The sequence below is a fragment of the Girardinichthys multiradiatus genome, chromosome 13 (assembly GCF_021462225.1).
Source record: "Girardinichthys multiradiatus isolate DD_20200921_A chromosome 13, DD_fGirMul_XY1, whole genome shotgun sequence".
Classification (NCBI taxonomy): domain Eukaryota; kingdom Metazoa; phylum Chordata; class Actinopteri; order Cyprinodontiformes; family Goodeidae; genus Girardinichthys; species Girardinichthys multiradiatus.
Window position 1 is genome coordinate 4,234,255 of NC_061806.1, and position 18,199 is coordinate 4,252,453.

At 38.6% G+C, this 18,199-nt stretch overlaps 1 protein-coding gene across 1 annotated transcript in view; it reads right to left on the reverse strand.

Annotated features, from left to right (window-relative positions):
- The window catches only part of col28a1a (collagen, type XXVIII, alpha 1a), a 120,433-nt gene that overhangs the window by 5,717 nt on the left and 96,517 nt on the right, over nucleotides 1-18,199 (reverse strand). Inside the window, exons 32-33 of the mRNA XM_047383882.1 lie at nucleotides 6,609-6,757; nucleotides 1,117-1,393 (exon numbers count right to left, since the gene is read on the reverse strand). Of these exons, the coding sequence (XP_047239838.1) occupies nucleotides 1,117-1,393; nucleotides 6,609-6,757 (426 nt within the window). The remainder of the gene's footprint in view (nucleotides 1-1,116; nucleotides 1,394-6,608; nucleotides 6,758-18,199) is intronic.

Below are 18,199 nucleotides of genomic sequence, written 5' to 3' on the forward strand. Positions count from 1 at the left end.
GTTTACTGACCATGGTATCACTGTGCTCAATTGGCCTGCCAACTCTCCTGACCTGAACCCCATAGAGAATCTGTGGGATATTGTGAAGAGAACGTTGAGAGACTCAAGACCCAACACTCTGGATGAGCTAAAGGCCGCTATCGAAGCATCCTGGGCCTCCATAAGACCTCAGCAGTGCCACAGGCTGATTGCCTCCATGCCACGCCGCATTAAAGCAGTCATTTCTGCCAAAGGATTCCCGACCAAGTATTGAGTGCATAACTGTACATGATTATTTGAAGGTTGACGTTTTTTGTATTAAAAACACTTTTCTTTTATTGGTCGGATGAAATATGCTAATTTTGTGAGATAGGAATTTTGGGTTTTCATGAGCTGTATGCCAAAATCATCCGTATTAAGACAATAAAAGACCTGAAATATTTCAGTTAGTGTGCAATGAATCTAAAATATATGAATATTAAATTTTCCTCATTACATTATAGAAAATAATGAACTTTATCACAATATGCTAATTTTTTGAGAAGGACCTGTATAGTCAGTCAGTCATTTTCTACCGCTTATTCCATAGTGGGTCACGGGGGAGCTGGTGCCTATCTCCAGCAGTCTATGGGCAAGAGGCAGGGTACACCCTGGACAGGTTGCCAGTCCATCGCAGGGCACCACACATACAACCATACACACACTCATTCATACACCTACGGACAATTTAGAGTTACCAATTAACCTAACAGGCATGTTTTTGGATTGTGGGAGGAAGCCGGAGTACCCGGTGAGAACCCACGCATGCACGGGGAGAACATGCAAACTCCATGCAGAAAGACCCCAGGCTGGGAATCGAACCCAGGACCTTTTTGCTGCAAGGCAACAGTGCTACCAACTGCGCCACCGTGCATATATATATATATATATATTTATTTTTTTTAATCTTCACTGAGTGTACCAGAGTCATATTTCTTGTTTGTCTGTACCAACCTGGCAATAAAGCTGATTCTGATTCTGATAGATCTGTCACAAGATATACTTTTCAACCTCATCTCTTCAGATTTTGTGAGGGTTTTTAGTCCTAAGATTTTACCGTAGGGGAACATGTTAGTGAGTTATGATTTTGCTATTTACCTGATATGCGTGATGGAGCCAGAGTTGGAGGAGGAGGGCTAAAAGTTGTTTGGGTGCTTTCCACCTCACCTGGCCAGTCAGTGGGACTCTGCGGGTGAACATCAAAGTTCTGCTCTGGCCTCCGCTTCCCCTTGTCACCATGAGAGATAAATGATAGATCTGGCTGTCTGTTTGAGGTCTCCACCGTCAACTCAGGATCAACATGGTTCTCATAAGGCCACAGTGACTCAGTGGGCTGTGGAGCTTGTGGGGATACTGGTTCTACTGGAAGCCATTGCTATAGGGAAATGGATGAGCACAGAAACAAAACATTCAGGGTGTGATTCACGTGTTCTTTATCATGCATATTATTTGCCAATGTTATCTGCTTCATCACAGGCCCTTATTTATGCAATTGCAGCAATAGTACAAACAGGCCTTTTAAGTTCTCTCAGTGTGAGCAATGTGCTCTCTTTGGCGTGTGCTATCTGCTTAATTTCTGTACTGGATTTACAATTCAATTCAATTCAAAAATACTTTATTAATCCCAAAGGGAAATTAAATGTTGTTGTAGCTCATTATGAAGGTTTCTTCAAAGAGCCGTTGTAGATGCTGATGGCTGTGGGCAGGAAGGATCTCCTGTAGCGCTCCGTCTTACAGCAGATCTGAAGAAGCCTCTGACTGAAGACACTCTGTTGTTGTAGGACAGTCTCATGAAGAGGATGCCCAGGGTTCTCCATAATGTTCTTCATTTTATGAAGAATCCGTCTTCCGACAATGATCTCGGCTGTACCCCCTGTTGAGAATCACTGCCCAGAGGAGTCCCCAGAACAGAGCCAGCCTTTTTTATCAGCTTGTTGAGCTTTTTTAAGTCCCTGGCTCTGATGCTGCTTCCCCAGCAGATGATGGTAGAAGAGATCACACTTTCCACAACAGACTTATAGAAGATATGCAGCATCTTGCTGCAAACACCAAAGGACCTAAGCTTCCTCAAGAAGTACAGTCTGCTCTGTCCCTTCTTGTAGATGGCTTCACAGTTGCATCTCCACTCCAATCTGTTGTCCAGGTGAACACCGAGGTATTTATACTCCTCCACCACCTCCACTTCTTCTCCCATGATAGAAATAGTTTTTGACTTATTCCTGTTTCTCTTAAAATCTACAATCATCTCCTTTGTTTTAGTCATGTTCAAAATGAGATGATTGTTTCCACACCATGCCACAAAGCGGTCCACCACCTTCCTGTACTCAGCTTCTTGTCCATCTCTGATCCACCCCACGACTGCAGAATCATCCGAGTATTTCTGCAGATGACAGGAGTCTGTCTTGTACTGGAAGTCTGAGGTGTACAGAGTGGTGCTCCTGTGCTGCTGACTACCTGGTTAGACTCACAACCCTTCAGTCTCACAAACTGTGGTCTGTTTGTCAGGTAGTCTTTGATCCAGGAGATTGTTGAGGCCTCCACCTGAGTCTTCTGGAGTTTCTGACAAAGCAAATCAGGTTGGATTGTATTAAATGCACTGGAGAAATCAAAGAACATAATCCTCACAGTGCTACTGGCTTTGTCCAGATGACAGTGGGTTTGTTGAAGCAGGTGTATGATGGCATCTTCAACTCCAACTCCACAGCGATAAGCAAACTGAAGGGGGTCCTGATGGTTTACTGTTTGCTTACTCAGGTGGGCCAACAGGAGTCTCTCTAGGACCTTCATGATGTGGGATGTCAGGGCAACAGGTCTATAGTCATTGAGGACTGATGGGTGAGTTTTCTTTGGTACCAGAACAAGACGGGAGGTCTTCCACAACACCGGAACCTTCTTCTGGGCCAGGCTAAGGTTGAAGAGGTGCTGCAGAATCCCACAGAGCTGCTCTGCACAGGCCTTCAGGACTCTAGGGCTGACACCATCTGGACCTGCAGCCTTATTCCTATTCAGTCTCTCCAGTTGTCTCTTCACGCATTCCAGTAACGAGACACTCAAAGCGCTGTACATACCATTACAATACAATCACAAAGAAAATAAACACAGATACAGACACAGAAAAACAAATCAAATGATACTACAATCCTTCTAAGAAATCTAAAAATCTATGAATCCTTCTGAGAAATCTAAAAATCTCTGGCCAACATTACAATGATACAGATAACATTAATAATCCTTTGGGTTTTACTGGTAAGAGCTGGATCTAAACCAATCTTTCTAAAGAGGTAATTATATCATTAAGTCCTCTATGTAGGGGAAAGCATCTTGTGCTAACAGAGAATAACCCTTGGGTTCGCTGGTATAATGCAGTTGTAGTCCCATAATAACAGTCATTTGCATCCATTGAAATTTAACTAAGCAATGATTGAGTTCTAACTAAAGAAGATTTTTGATTCCTGACTAAAATACTGAGGATCACACACTTAACTGGACCTGCTGAAGGATCACAGACTACAGGATATATCAAACCAACTAACACCGCCTGAACACATCAAACATGCCAGGGCAACATTTCAAGGAACAAAAACACTAGTAGATATAATAGAAGTAATTCTCAGAATTTGGACAAACTATTTCTCTGTACTACGCCCTAGTAAAATGAAAGTGGTGCTATCACAATCACTTTAACATTTAAATTGCTTGGTTTATTTCAATTAATTATTTACTGTATTTTAATCTTATTTATCCAAGTGTCTCTCTCTTGTGTTTTAAGTTGTTTCCTTTTTTTTATCACTTGGTGATTTTACTTGTTAGCTCTATGTAATATGCCAACTGTAGTTTTGCATTTTTGTTTATAATGTAACTATAGTTACAACTAATGTTTTTTTTAAAAAAAAGCTGATGTTGTGTCACAGCCTCTCTTTTTCATTGTCTGATCAGTTTACACAATGAGACTGCATCCATTTTTGACTCAAAAAACTTAAGACACTTGCAGACTCCAGACTTCACCTCCTCTCACACCAACATTGTTGTGAGAGGACTCGTCCTGCTGACTGACCACAGCTACTGCAGAATGATGCAGACTTCCTGACAAGAAATTGGGGGTGAACTCCAGCAAAAAAAAAAAACTGTACAATGTGTCTCCAACTTTATTGTGAGAAGGCTCTAGGTTTTCACACACTTGAGATACTATTTCTGCACTTGTTGTACCATAATCGCTACAATTTTAGTGCAATTTCAGTCATTCTACTTTTCAGCTATTCTGCAGCTCGAGGACATGACCCCACTCTACCTCTGGCTGTTATTATATAAGTGCTAAAAGTTTGCAAACAAATTAATAAATGATGTCTGGTCTCTCTCTCTCTCTCTCTCTCTCTCTCTCTCTCAAGCTTCACACACACATCCAAGAATTATTACTACTAACTGATATTTACATGTCATCTTGGAAATAAAAGATTAAGGGCCTGATTTTTGGGAAGATCCCAACTAGCGGACGCTAATTTGCATGTACTATAAAGAAATTGCTCGTGCAATAAGTGGGTATGTTGCCTGTGATCTTCAAAGATTGCAATGGATAACAGGTGCAGACCACCCTATTTAAATAAGGAACCTGCGTGTGCTACTGGCTGGAACAAGCGGAAAAGCAAACAGATCCTCTGCTGTGTTGCTAGGAATTTGCAGGGATTGTTACGATGCATCATTATAAATGACCTTGCTTTTCTGGACTGTTACAGTTAGTTAACTTTTGTTGTGCTACTAACAGCAGGTTTGTCATCTGCCGAGATTATTTCTCTTATCTTGCTCGACGTAACTCACAACAAATTGGCCAATCTAGATTAACAATATAAAAGAGAAATATGTCTGGTAATTTGTCTCCCTTGATCTTTTAATTCTTTTCAGAGACTCACTGGATTCTGTTGTTTTTTTGAGAGTATTTATTTAGAGTTCTGAGTTGATCATAAACAGCCACAATATTTAAGCCTGAACGTAATATTAGCAACATCAAAATAGATTGTTGTAGGAGTTGGCAATCGGTATATTATAGCTTTGCTCATTTGAAAACATAGCGTCATATAACTGTCCTGCAAAACAGTTCAATCGAGCATTTATGTACGTTAAGATAATGTGATTTTTCCGATGATTTTACTAAATTTGTTTTGCCAATATTTTAACGATATACTACGTGTTTGATTGTTTAAATTGTTTTTTGGTGACACAAAAAAATTCTTTACTGCATAAACAAAACCCTCCCCTGGCATATGTTCATATTCAAAGAACGTAATCAAACTGATCCAGCTCTGATTGCTCTGCAATGACATAACGCTACTGTCAATAATGCTGCTTTAAAATGGTGATTTTTCACCTGCTAAGAAGTAATTTTAGCATCCAGTTTGCAAATGACGGACTTAATCTGCCTTATAATGTCTTTAGTTCTTTCCTATTAATTATTATCAACATCAAAGCACTGTGGGTCTTTTACATGATGTCTGATTACAGGCTGTGCACGCTTGATCAGTTATGTGCGCATTTTGCCATGATCAGGTTTGTGTGTGTTCAGCAGATGATCACTGACAGTGATGTTACGCTGGAATGATGTTGAATAGTGCAAGGAGTTTTACCATAGAAATATCATGGCTTCTGTTTGTGATTGGCTCCAAATCAGAGCTTAGATAATCCTACATAGAATCCTCTATTATCGTCTATTTTTTATATTTTTATTTCTGACAACCCAAATCTGTTGGCACATATACAGAAGATTCTCTCTCCCTGCCATCTGTCATTCTATCTATGCCTCCTTCTGGCCGAAGTGACAGCAGACATTTTTGCATCCCAGTTAGCACCAGCATTTCAAATGTGCTAAATCTACACGAAAAAATTGCGCTCACAAACTCTTTCAGGCTTTGAAAATCACATTGCGGGAGGTGAGAGATGATATTTGCATAACCTCCTCCCATGAATTTGCGGGGTTGGGTAATTTTCTTATGTTTTGCATATTACACACTAAAAGGTCTGTGCCTGCAGTTCCGCTGATTTTGGACATGTAATCAGATTACCATCTCGTAGATCAGCTTTGCTGACGCAAACAGGTTTGCGTGCGGTTTTGTACACGGAAATCTTTTGAAGATCAGGCCCTAAATGTTTCCACGTACCCCCTGCAATGTACTCATGTATCATCAGGGGTACTTGTACCCCCTGTTGAGAATCACTGCTCTACATCATGGCACCATGGAGCCCGCCACTACAAGCAAGACCCTAATTAAATGAAACCATGATAACATCCAACATCACATGGCTACGAAAGGTTTGTGCCAGCAGAAACCTTCCACAGCCTAAACCACTCATTCATAATGGGGAACATAATATGTTTTAAAAATACCCCTGAAGATCTTGCAAGGATCCTGCAAAGAACATCTATGTTCAGACTGGTTTTTAACATCATAGCAGACTCTTCAATAAGAGTGAAGGAGATGTCAATTAGTTGTATATTTTTACAACACAGGGCATGATCATACCATACATATTCATAAACGGTGAGGTAACTGAATGCTTTATATGTCAGTCCACCATAATAATGCATATTACAGCAATATTACCTTTAGGTTTTCTTTTTCTAGGATCATTTTAGAGTCGCTGTCTTCTGGACTGTTCGGATTGGTTTCCACAGATGAAAAAAAACATTTTGGTGGAAATGCTGTTGTTGCATCTTGATCACAAATCTGCTTCAGTATATTATCCTTCAGACCTATATCAGAAATGAATAAAATCATATTAATATAAATACATACTCCTGCTACATTAGTTAAGATGAAAGGATTTACAGATTTTAACAGTTAAAGCCTAATTTCTTGTAAACACCTTGCAAAACAACTGATTGTAACTTACTACACAGTATCTTGTTGATTAGATCCAGGTTTTCTTTGTTTAGATTTCAAAAGATTTTTCTTTTTTTGCAAATACAACAAACAGAAGAAAAAAAAAGCAGAAAAGGCAACAGTCTGGGTGATTCTTATAACAATATTTTACATACATACCATTATCTTGCATTTAACTGTATTTACAGTATAATGTGTGCCACTTTGGAATGAGATCCATTTTTCTCACTGTTTGTCATACTTAAATCCTTTCAATCTAAGACTATTTGTAATTTTTTCCATTATTGAGACTCCCTCCACAATCCTGATCCAATCCACTTGACTAGGCGGGTTTGGCTTCAGTCATTGTTTTGTTATTGCCTTTTCACTTGTGACCAAAATTACCTTTGTCAGAAACATATCTTCTTTCCTCACCACATCTTTTATATTGCCCAGATACACCACTAGGCAGGTGTTTAGCTCAAATATTTGGTCAATGTTAGTCCAACTTGTTCCCAATATCCATTTATTATTGTGCAGCCCCCAAAAATATGCGAATGATTGGCATCTAATTTTCCACACATTCTCTAACATTCTTGTAATGTGGAAGTCTGTTTGCTTTTGGTTTTAGGTGCTTTGAAAAAGTTCTTACAGCAGAATTCCCTCCACGATAATGAATTTGTTGTGCTTTGCTGTATTTCACACATTTGGTGCCATTCCTCATCTGTTATTTTAACCTTCAGTTCTGTTTCCCGTTTCTTTTTTAGATACAGCATTCCTTCCTCACTGCACTCCCCTAGAGAGTTGCAAAAAGTTAAAATTGTGGTTTAATTTGCTTTATTTAATAATCTCTCTTTGTTTTGTTTTTTTACTTTTTAATTTTTATTTTGGTGAGTACAAAAGCATTGTTAACACTTTCTGGTTACAGCTTGTTTTACCTAAAATCAGTCTAAAAAAGAAGAACATGGCAGAGGTGTGCAAGTGTTGCCATTGTCATTGTCACCCTTCTACTCTGTATATCATTTCTTTGTAAGAAACAAAAAAAAAAACAGAGGGAACATCAATATATATATAACATTATTTACTTAACTTTAAATTATACTTGGATTTCTGATTCTTGAAAATTCAATAATTGTCCATTTTTCAAAAGAGTAAAAATTGCAGTGATTCCTCTTATTTCCCATTGTTTAAATGCTTGGTCAATTTGTCCTGGTTTGAACTTAGTATCGTACCCGAACCATTTCAGTAAGAGAGCCTTTTCTTTTAAATTATATTTTTCTATTACAGAGTACCATGTTTCCAGTGTGAATTTTACAATTTGATTAATTTGTCCTTAAATTATGTTGTCAGTTGTTTATCGAATGCAAAAATTATGATTTTGTAAGGTACTTCTTTTTCGATTTCTTTCCAGCAAGATTCATAATCCGGCCTACACCACCAAGCAAGAGGTCTTAATTGAGCTGCAAGGAAGTACTCTTTCAAGTTGGGCAGCGCCATCCCTCTTTTTTTTTGGAACTGCAAAGTTGTGTACTTTATTCATTGCGTTTTTCCATTCCATGTTTTAAATGAGCTTTGGAAAAGAGGAAAGGGAATGGCCTGGAATAAATACAACAGTCTGGGTAAAACTTTCATTTTTATCATTTGTATTCGGGAACTAAAATCTGTTGGCAAGGTAGACCCATCTAAATCCCTTTTTATATCACCTTCAATTTTGCTGTAATTAATATCAAACATTGTAAATAATTACCTGGTCAAGATCACACCAAAGTATTTAAGAGATAATGCATTCCACTTCAGTTTATATTTGGCTCGAATTTTCTGAGAGGGCAAATAATTGAATGATAAAATTTGTGTTTTAGATATATTTATTTTGTAACCGAATAGTGTTCATATGCTTGAAATAAGTCCATTTGAATTGTGAGACAGGATTATGGGTTTTGGAGAAAGACAATAATATCATCAGCAAAACGTCCTATACGATGCTCTTCTTGTGCGAGTGTAACACCCTGTAGATGTGGACTTTGCCTTACTGCCTGTGCAGGGGACTCAGCATAAAGGGCAAATAGCAAACGAGATAACCCACAGCCCTGCTTGTTTCCTCTTTCAATCTATATTCTGTTTGATAAGCTGCCATTTATCTTGATTCTGGCTGTAGGTTTCCAGTGTTTTAATACACTGAATCAAGTTATGTTTAAATCAAAATCGTTTTAATACTTCATACAAGAACAACCAGCTTACACTATATTTTTCTTGGTACAAACTAATTAACACTGTCTTAATTCCTGTGTTTTAAACATTTTTGATGATATGGAGTGCTCTCCTCATATTATCTTGCGTTTGGCGTCCTTTAATTAAACCTGTTTGTGTCATATTGGTGTATGTGTATGTGAGTGAGTTGTGTGGTGAGAACTCTGCTGCTCTGGAGGAGATCCACTGCTGGGTGTCGCAGCCAGCTAATGCAGCGCACCTGCTGGCTTTTGTGATGGAGTGTTTATAAGGAGCTGTGAGAATACTACTCTTCACCTGATGGTCCACAACGGTGAGGTAAACTCAAGCCTACATTTTGCTTTCTGAATTCTATTTCAAAAATGCTTTATTAATCTCAAAGGGTAATTAAATACATCAGATTGTTCCATATGTTCCTAACAGAGCACTTTGTTCTCAGACTGCAAGTTTACTGGTGGTTCCTAGAGTCTCTAGAAGTAGAATGGGAGGCAGATCCTTTAGTTATCAGGCTCCTCTCCTGTGGAACCAGCTCCCGGTTTTGGTCCGTGAGGCAGACACCCTGTCTACTTTTAAGGCTAGGCTTAAAACATTCCTTTTTGATAAAGTTTATAGTTAGAGTGGCTTAGACTATCTTCCTTATTTTTTACCTCCGCTTTCCTCCCTCCCTTTTGGATGGAGTAAGGGGGAGTCAGGTTTAGCCTAAACCGGCTCAGTTATGGTTGAGATGTAAACACACCCTCCATTTCTGCTACCTGAATGACCCCTTCTCTTTTCCAATGGTTATAATCAGTCTGACAGAGAGAGGTATCCCAATCGTTGTGGTTTTTAGTATAACAATGGCCATCAGTGGGCTCTAGATAGACAAACTTTATCAGTTTATTATTTTACTTAGTGCCTCTACATGTGGCCCGTTCTGGGGTGGCTGGGCTCTGGCACTTGGTGGTTTGGTTAGGCCTCCCCGGCGGCCCCGCGCCATGGGGTGTCTTGAGACGACATTGTTGTAAATAACCGCTATATAAATAAATAAACTGAAACTTAAGCTGCTATAGGCTTAGGCTGCTGGAGGACATAACGACCACTTTCACCCTCTTCGCTACATTCTCACACTACTCTCTAATTCTGCATTATTTGCTGTTATTTCAGCTTTTAACTTTGTTCTCTCTTTTCTCTTCCTAGAATCTACACCTGGCCTGACTCTATGCCTACAGGTGACACCTTTCTGGAGAGGGCCATCGTCCAAGCTTCTGCTGGCAACAGCTTAATGCTTACCTTCTACAGATGATCCATTAGGCCCTGTCTTTCAGTGTTTAACCCTTTATTTCTCCTAGATATAGCAATTGACTGAGCTTTTACTGTAACTAATTATATGTGCTCTCTTTCAGACTCTTTCCTTGAAAACTGGCTCAAAGTTTATCTGTTCTTTTTTTCTAAATGAAACAACTAAAGGAGCTACGTCCACTAACATTTACTTTTCTTTCCCATAGAAGGTTCTCCTGGATCAGCGCCTTTGTATTCTTTGTTTGTCTCTGCTCTGTTCTCTCAAACCCCCAGTCGGTCGTGGCAGATGGCCGCTCACACTGAGCCTGGTTCTGGTTCTGCTGGAGGTTTCTTCCTGTTAAAAGGGAGTTTTTCCTCTCCACTGTCGCTACCTCCATGCTCAGTATGAGGGATTACTGCAAAGTCAACGCCAGTGACTGTCCACTGTCTCTACATGCTCATCTAGGAGGAGTGAATGCTACAAATCTCTGAATTGATGCAATCTGCTGGGTTTCCTTAGATAGAAAAACTTTTTATCCAATTTGAATAAATAACTGAATCTAACTGCACTGTTCAATGGTTAGGACTAATTGGAATGTATGTACCTGACTTTTGTGAAGTGCCTTGAGACAACATGTGTTGTGAATTGGCGCTATATAAATAAACTGAATTGAATTAAATGTTGGTGTAACCCCTATTATACAATTTTCTTCAAAGAGTTGATGTTGATGCTGTTGGCTGTAGGCAAGAAAGATCTCCTGTCTGAAGAAGCCTCTGACTGAAAATGATCTGTTATCCTATAACATTCTCATGAAGAATGTTCAGGGTTATCTCCAATATTCTTCATTTTATAAAGAATATTTCTTTGCAGAATGATCTCCAGAGGTTCTAGAGGAGTCACCAGAACAGAACCAATGGTGAAGGAGACCTTTGCAGTGTTTTCATCTTGCATGATAGGAAATAGTCTTTCCTTCTCGTTTATTCCTGTTTTTCTTGAAATCTACAATCATATCCTTTGTTTTATTCACATTTGCAAAGAGCCATTTGAAAAACATTCAGTCTCTAGATGTAAAAATCTGATAAAAGCCCTTAAAAAGACTTGCAACTGTAATTGTAACAAAATGTGCTTTCGCAGTATTGCAGCATTCTATTCCCTGTTGTTTTCAAAGGTTTCTGAGCCCAGGTTGTGGTTTCCACCATACAGCTGTGTATTGTGGCTCTGACTCTGTTTCAGGTTGCTGTCCTGCTAGAACGTGAACCTCCAGCTTTAAGTCTTTTGCAGCTTCCAAAGGGTTTTTGTCTCCAGTATGGCCATGTATTTGGCTCAATCAATGTTCTCATTAAATCTAAGCTGTCCTTGTTGAAAAACACATTCTCCAAACATGGTGCTGCCACCACCAAGTTTCTTTTTTTTCTCCTTTTCTTTCAAAACGCAGTGCTGCACGCTGATGCAGCTCGACCTCATTTATACTGAGAGTAGTCGCAAAGTTCCTATGTTCGGCCAACATGTGGCTGGAAAAGGCCAGACCAGCTTCGCTTCCCAAAACCAGCGCATGTTGGACCTCCTGCTTCAGAATGGTTCACATAAGAGGTGGTGTTTGGGCAGAGAAAGTTAATTTAGAATTAAATAATATAAATACCTTTCATTTCGTGTTTTGCTTTGTTTGTGGTGAGAAAGTTAAACTATTTAAATACTAGCAGGCTATCTGTCAAGCTAATGTGAACAAACCTTTTCAGTTGCTGAAGGATAATTTTATACTAAAAAATTCATTCAGGATTCTGAAGCAGATAAAGACTGTCCTGAATCTCCCTGGTTTTTCCATCTATTTTTCAGAACGCAGCATTTAAGCCAGGCAGTATGGATGTTGTTTTTAAGCACTGGTTAAATAAGGGCATAGCTGTTGTTAAGGATTTATACATCAATAATAACTTTGTTTCCTTCATGCAACTCCAATCAAAATTTGGTCTGCCTTCTAGCCACTTTTTCAGGTACTTGCAAGCTCATAATTTTGTCAGACAGCATTTCCCCCACTTTGAAACTGTACCGGTGCAGCATAGTTTCTATGAGCTTATAAAAAAGCCCTTTACCTCTAAAAAACGAATTTCTCAGTTTGTTAATCTTTTCAGTTCATCCCCATCTACTAATCATATAAAAGAGGCCTGGGCCTCTGATACACTAGGTGACATTTCAGATGAGCTATGGGATCTGAGTCTGTCAAGAATCAAAACCTGTTCCATTAATTCTAGATTGCAGCTTATTCAATTCAAGGTTATCCATCATCTGCACTTTTCTAGAACCAGACTCAATAAGCTATTTCCCTGTTTCTCACAAACATGTCATAAATGTAAATCAGATGATGGGACTTTGGGTCATCTGTTTTGCTCCTGCCCTAAGCTTACGGACTTCTGGTGCAGGATATTTAAATTTTATAGTAACGCTTATGGCAAGCTTCTATATCCGGATAAACATTTGATCATTTTGGGTTGCTCTAAATTCTATCTTACTCTTCCCATGTCTCTACAGCAGGCTCTAATGTTTGGTTTGGGGGTTGCAAAGCGGGTTACTCTGCGTGAATGGAAATCCTCTACCCCTCCTTCTTTTAAGAAATGGGTTAATGATATGGTGTCCTGTATCTATCTTGAAGAAATTGGATACTCTTTGTCAGACAACCATCATAAGTTCCTTGATGTGTGGGGTCCTTTTAATAGATACTGTGGAGATATATTATGTGTGTGCATTATTTTATAATGTGTGTGCATCATTATTGTGTTCATAACCAGTGTGGGAAATAAAATGTAGAAGTCTGTGTTAGTGGCTTGCAGCAGTGTTGTAGCACAAACTTGGCCTTGAGTACTCAGTTAATTTAAGTGCAATTAGGGAGAAGGGGTATTAAAAATAAGTTTTACTTCTTCATACCACTTTTCAGACAATTTATATTAATTAATAATCAATGTCAGATCTCAGGTTAAATATACTGACAAGTTTGCTTGTTGGAAAATGTTTATTTTTACTGGTTTCTATTTGTGTTTAAGTTAATTTAATTTATTTGGAACTGGAAATTTAATTTAATGTTTACCAAACACTTCTTTGTATGGTATTTGGATATTTGTTTGTTTGTTATAAGCATTTCTGAAATTGATTTATTTACTGAAATCATTGTCTGAAATAAATAAATAAATAAAAATAAATAAATAAATAAATAAAAGTATGGTGAAGCAGAGAAATACTGAAGAACTGTAATGGTGGGAAAAGAATGTGAAAAGATTAACTGGCCAAGTACTCCCTTCTCATGTCAGCAGAAAAGCAGAGTCCAGGTGCAGGACAATAGCTGTCCAAATATGGTAAGCCGGAAGAGTCTGTATGAAACCATATGTGTGAAAAAAACTGTGAAACAGGGCGCTTCCTATTTTCATGTGTGTTTCAATAAAAGCAATGGCCCCAGTGAGAAGCTCTGAAGTCGTCTCGGTTTGTGTTGTTACCACATGAGAGAGCTTCCCCTGGGCCAGGTACTTACATTTAATATAACGGTGTCTGAGTATGTTATTTCAATGTGCTTCAACAATACATACAAAATAATGGGCTAAAATGACTGTCACACTCATCTGGACCTGTATTTTTTTTTCTTCTTTATTATTATTGTTATTATTGCCATTATAATTTATTGCTTTCATCTTTTATTGATATTCTGTGTTTTATGGTGAACTGTTTGATACAATGTCTCCAGAAATGTCTGTTGTTCCCTTTGACTCTTGTCTCACGCTTGATTATGCTCTACGGTCTGATGTGTTCATATTTTATCCTCTTTTATCACTTCTCCAGTAAGCTGACACTGTTTTGATTGTTTTGTCTTGTTGATTTTTATTCTTGTTGTTTTTGTTTACTTTTTGTTGTTGTCGTTTTTCTTCTGTCTTGGCTGTTTAACTCATAAAAAATTTTATAAAAATAAAAAAAAGAGAATTGGCCCAAGTACTGAACCATGATAGCTAATTAAACCCAATTAAGAATCACTCACCCAGTTACTGATTCCCAGTCCAGATAATATTTCCTTAAACATTATTCTACTGAATAAGGGCAGCTAATTGAGCACCAGTCAGTCAGTCATTTTCTACCGCTTATTCCATAGTGGGTCGTGGGGGAGCTGGTGCCTATCTCCAGCAGTCTATGGGCGAGAGGCAGGGTAGACCCTGGACAGGCTAATTGAGCACCGTTGAGAGTTAATTATCCAGAAGGTTGTTTTTTTTTTTATTCAGCAAATCATTCTTTAAAATATTATTTTATGAAAATAAAGTTTTATCTACTCTTCTGATTTTGCACTGTGTTTGGCTGTTTGGAGATAGACAAATTATTATTATTCCTAAGGCTAACTTAATCTAATTTTCAGGGACCTTAAAATAAACCTTGGTTCTCAAACATAGATAACACTGAATGGTAATATTGTATCATTTTAATTTGTCATGGTTTTTAACCATATTTATTGATTCCCTTGTTCCTTCATTAGTATATAGTTAATTTGTGTTTTTTATTCCTTCAGTTTGCTTGGTAGTTTTAATTGAAGCTGTCTACAACAAGGGACAGTGCCGACTGTTCTTCTTGAAGGAGCTTAGGACCTTCAGTGTTTCCAGCAAGATGCTTCTCTAAGTCTGTTGTGGAGAGTGTGATCTGTTCTGCCATCATCTGCTGGGGTAGCAGCATCAGAGCCAGCTAATAAAGAAGGCTGGCTGTGTTCTGCGGACTCCTTTGGAACCTCTGGAGATCATTGTGCAAAGATGGATTCTTCATAAAATAAACAACATTGTGGAGAACCCCGAGCATCCTCTTCATGAGACTGTACAACAATGTGTTTTGTCAGAGGCTTCTTCAGATCTGCTGTAAGACAGACCACTACAGGAGATCCTTCCTGCCCACAGCCATCAGCATCTACAATGGCTCCTTGAAGAAACCTGTATGAGTTACAACAACATTTAATTTCCTTTTAGGATTAATAAAGTATTTTTGAATTTGAATTGTTGTAGCCTTGTAAAGACTTTGTTAATTGAAATATGTTTAACTTGCATTGGAATTATTTTTGTCAATATATTATATGTTATATTTTAAGAAATTGTGTGAATTTATTCTGTGTGTCCAGGGTTTTGCTGTTCACTAATGCCAAAGCCCGATTCACTCTTGCCCTAATACCACCGCCATATTGGGCTGGTATTGCCAGGACAAGACGTGACAGACCAAATGGGTATTTCATTAAATATTAAATGATATAAGCATCCTGAGTCCTCCAACAGACAACCCAACAAAAACACAATGGAAGAGGGGATAACTTTCAGATTGACAAAGGAGAAGGAGGAGGGGAGAAAAATGTTTGGAGTGGAAGAGGAAGAAGATTGCTTATTGTTCTTTGCAACTGCTGAAGAAATGTGGAAAACAAGTTAATGCAAGTGGCATGTTCGACCGCTCAACTAGAGCCGAACAGGGCGAATACAGTGTCTTAGTTCATCAGATGCATGAGATGGACAACTGAAAGACATTTCAGAATGTTGGCCAGTTGTTTTGACCACCTTGTTCATTGGCTCACACCATACATCCACCATGCATGCACACACAGCATGCTGATCTCTGTCCAGGAGAGATTAGCGGTAACAATTCAAATTTTAAAATTAGGTAACTCCCAGAACTGCGTGGCCACTAGCTAAAAAATAGAATTATCAACTGTGTGGTCAGTTGTTTCCGAGGTTACCAAGGCTCCTCTGGGTCTGCGCTCAAGAATGGGAAACTTCCTTTGCCACCATCAGCACATCTTCCTGATACAGCCATTACGACCCTGCACATCTTTGTTGGAGATTGTGCATTTATGCTTCATTTCAACTTTACACTAGCCTATTCATGTATATTGCCATTAATGAGACAATGTAAAGAGAGGCTCATAATTACTCTAATTCATGTTCAACCTACGTTTAGTCTTTGCAAATTTATCGTTAAGGTATCTCCATCCCCTCTGGCTCCTCTGTACCCAGTGCTCGAGTGTTGCCATTTTGTGTCTTTATAGAAAAGGTGTCATACAAATTTTGATATTTCTCACCCCCACGGCCAGCCAATCCTCAAAACTATCCATTATGGTAAAGTTATTTGTTTTACGGTACAGATGTGCACTTCAGAAAAAAAGGTGAATGACATGTTTGCTTTTCCAACATAACCATCCCCAACCAAATATTGACCAATCACCAATCAAACAACCAGCTGTCAGACAGTTGGCAAGAAAAAAGTTCTGCCTGGATGATGTGACGAGAACAAGCAATGAGACCCCCCAAAGCAGAGCTGCAAGAACAAAATAATCAAATACTGCTCTGAGGTCCAATAATACCAGCACTGTGCTTCTTCCACAGTGTGCATTTATGCATATCTCATTGAACACCTTGAAAAGGGCAGTCTTGGTACTGTGGTGAGCATGGAAACCTCACTGACTGCTTTGACTGAAAGATGTCAAAATGGTCATTGTGAAGAAGGTATTTAACTGTTGAAGCACAAAGTTTTCAATATCCTTACTGATGAATCAGAGATTTGAGAGGGGCTTCTTGTTTTGGAGGTGTATTCATCCCTGACATTTGCATAAATCAAATGGAATGTTTTGTTTTTTCTGAGCAGCTGACAAACTTTGGAAAATTAAAATGTTGGAAGTGTAGCAGAGAGTGAGGCGTGATTAAAATCATCTGATATCACAAACACAGTGTGTCACAAACACACTGGGATGTTGTGTTTGTAGTTTAACAAGAACTGAACTAATAATGATCACATGCGTAGGCAACAGCCAATGGTGGAATGTAAGTGGTTGCCAAAATAACTGATGAACTCTCTTGGCAAATACAATGGACAAAAACATACTGCTAACAGTTTAATATCTGGGCTGCAGACACAACATTTCACAATAGCATGTCCTGGATAACACCATCTGTTGTTCACAGGCACTGCTTATTCACCTCCTTTGATTTTGTTACTCCTTTTTAATCCCTGCCTCTCTCTCTGATTTCTGTATCGTCATAAAGCCAGGCAGAGATTTTGGAGTTCAGGATATGATCCTGAACTTAGTCTTACATAAAGATACTCTTGCTGGGTCCAGTGCTTGGAATTCATGCATTTTGTCTGCCAAAGTTTTCCTGTTTCTCATTGGTATTGAAGCAAGACATTGTTTGAACCTTCTCCTCCTCTCTTTCCTCTCTGCTCCTGCTCTGCATCCACGAAATGTTCTCAGCTAGGATTTTGGGCTGTAGTTACGGTATTATTTGGGCGTTTAAGATGCAAATCAGCTGATCCCAGTTGTAAAAAAAAAAAACACTCTGTGGCTATGGTTATGCACCATAACAAATGTCCAAAAATAAAAAGGTATCATTAAAACTCCTTCCAGCTGCATAACATTCCAAGCCAGAGGAAATACTTGTGCAAACGAGCAGTTTTTTGCTAGAAAGGGAGAATAAAAAAAAAAAAATCAGAATGAAAGGAACAGAGCTACTCCAACACGCTGCTACCTTTAGTGGCGCAGTTCTAGAATTGCACCAATCAAGGTGTTTTTTTTTAGTACTGTTTACACACTGAAATAAATATTCCAAACAGAAAGAAAACATTTGCAAACATTAGCCTAGCACTGTAGGAAACAGTGCTGATTTGTCTTAAAATGCAAATGATGAAGCTTTGTGTTTTATGTGTTGCGTTGTCAGATAATTTTAGTAGCCTTTTTAAGCCCAACCCACAGTACTGGGGGCAGAATTTAACTTTAGTTTTCTTCTACTTTCTCTACTGCAAGTTGCATTAGTTAAACATAAGTGGCATATGTGGTATCCACACAAATAGTAGAATCTTGGCTAAA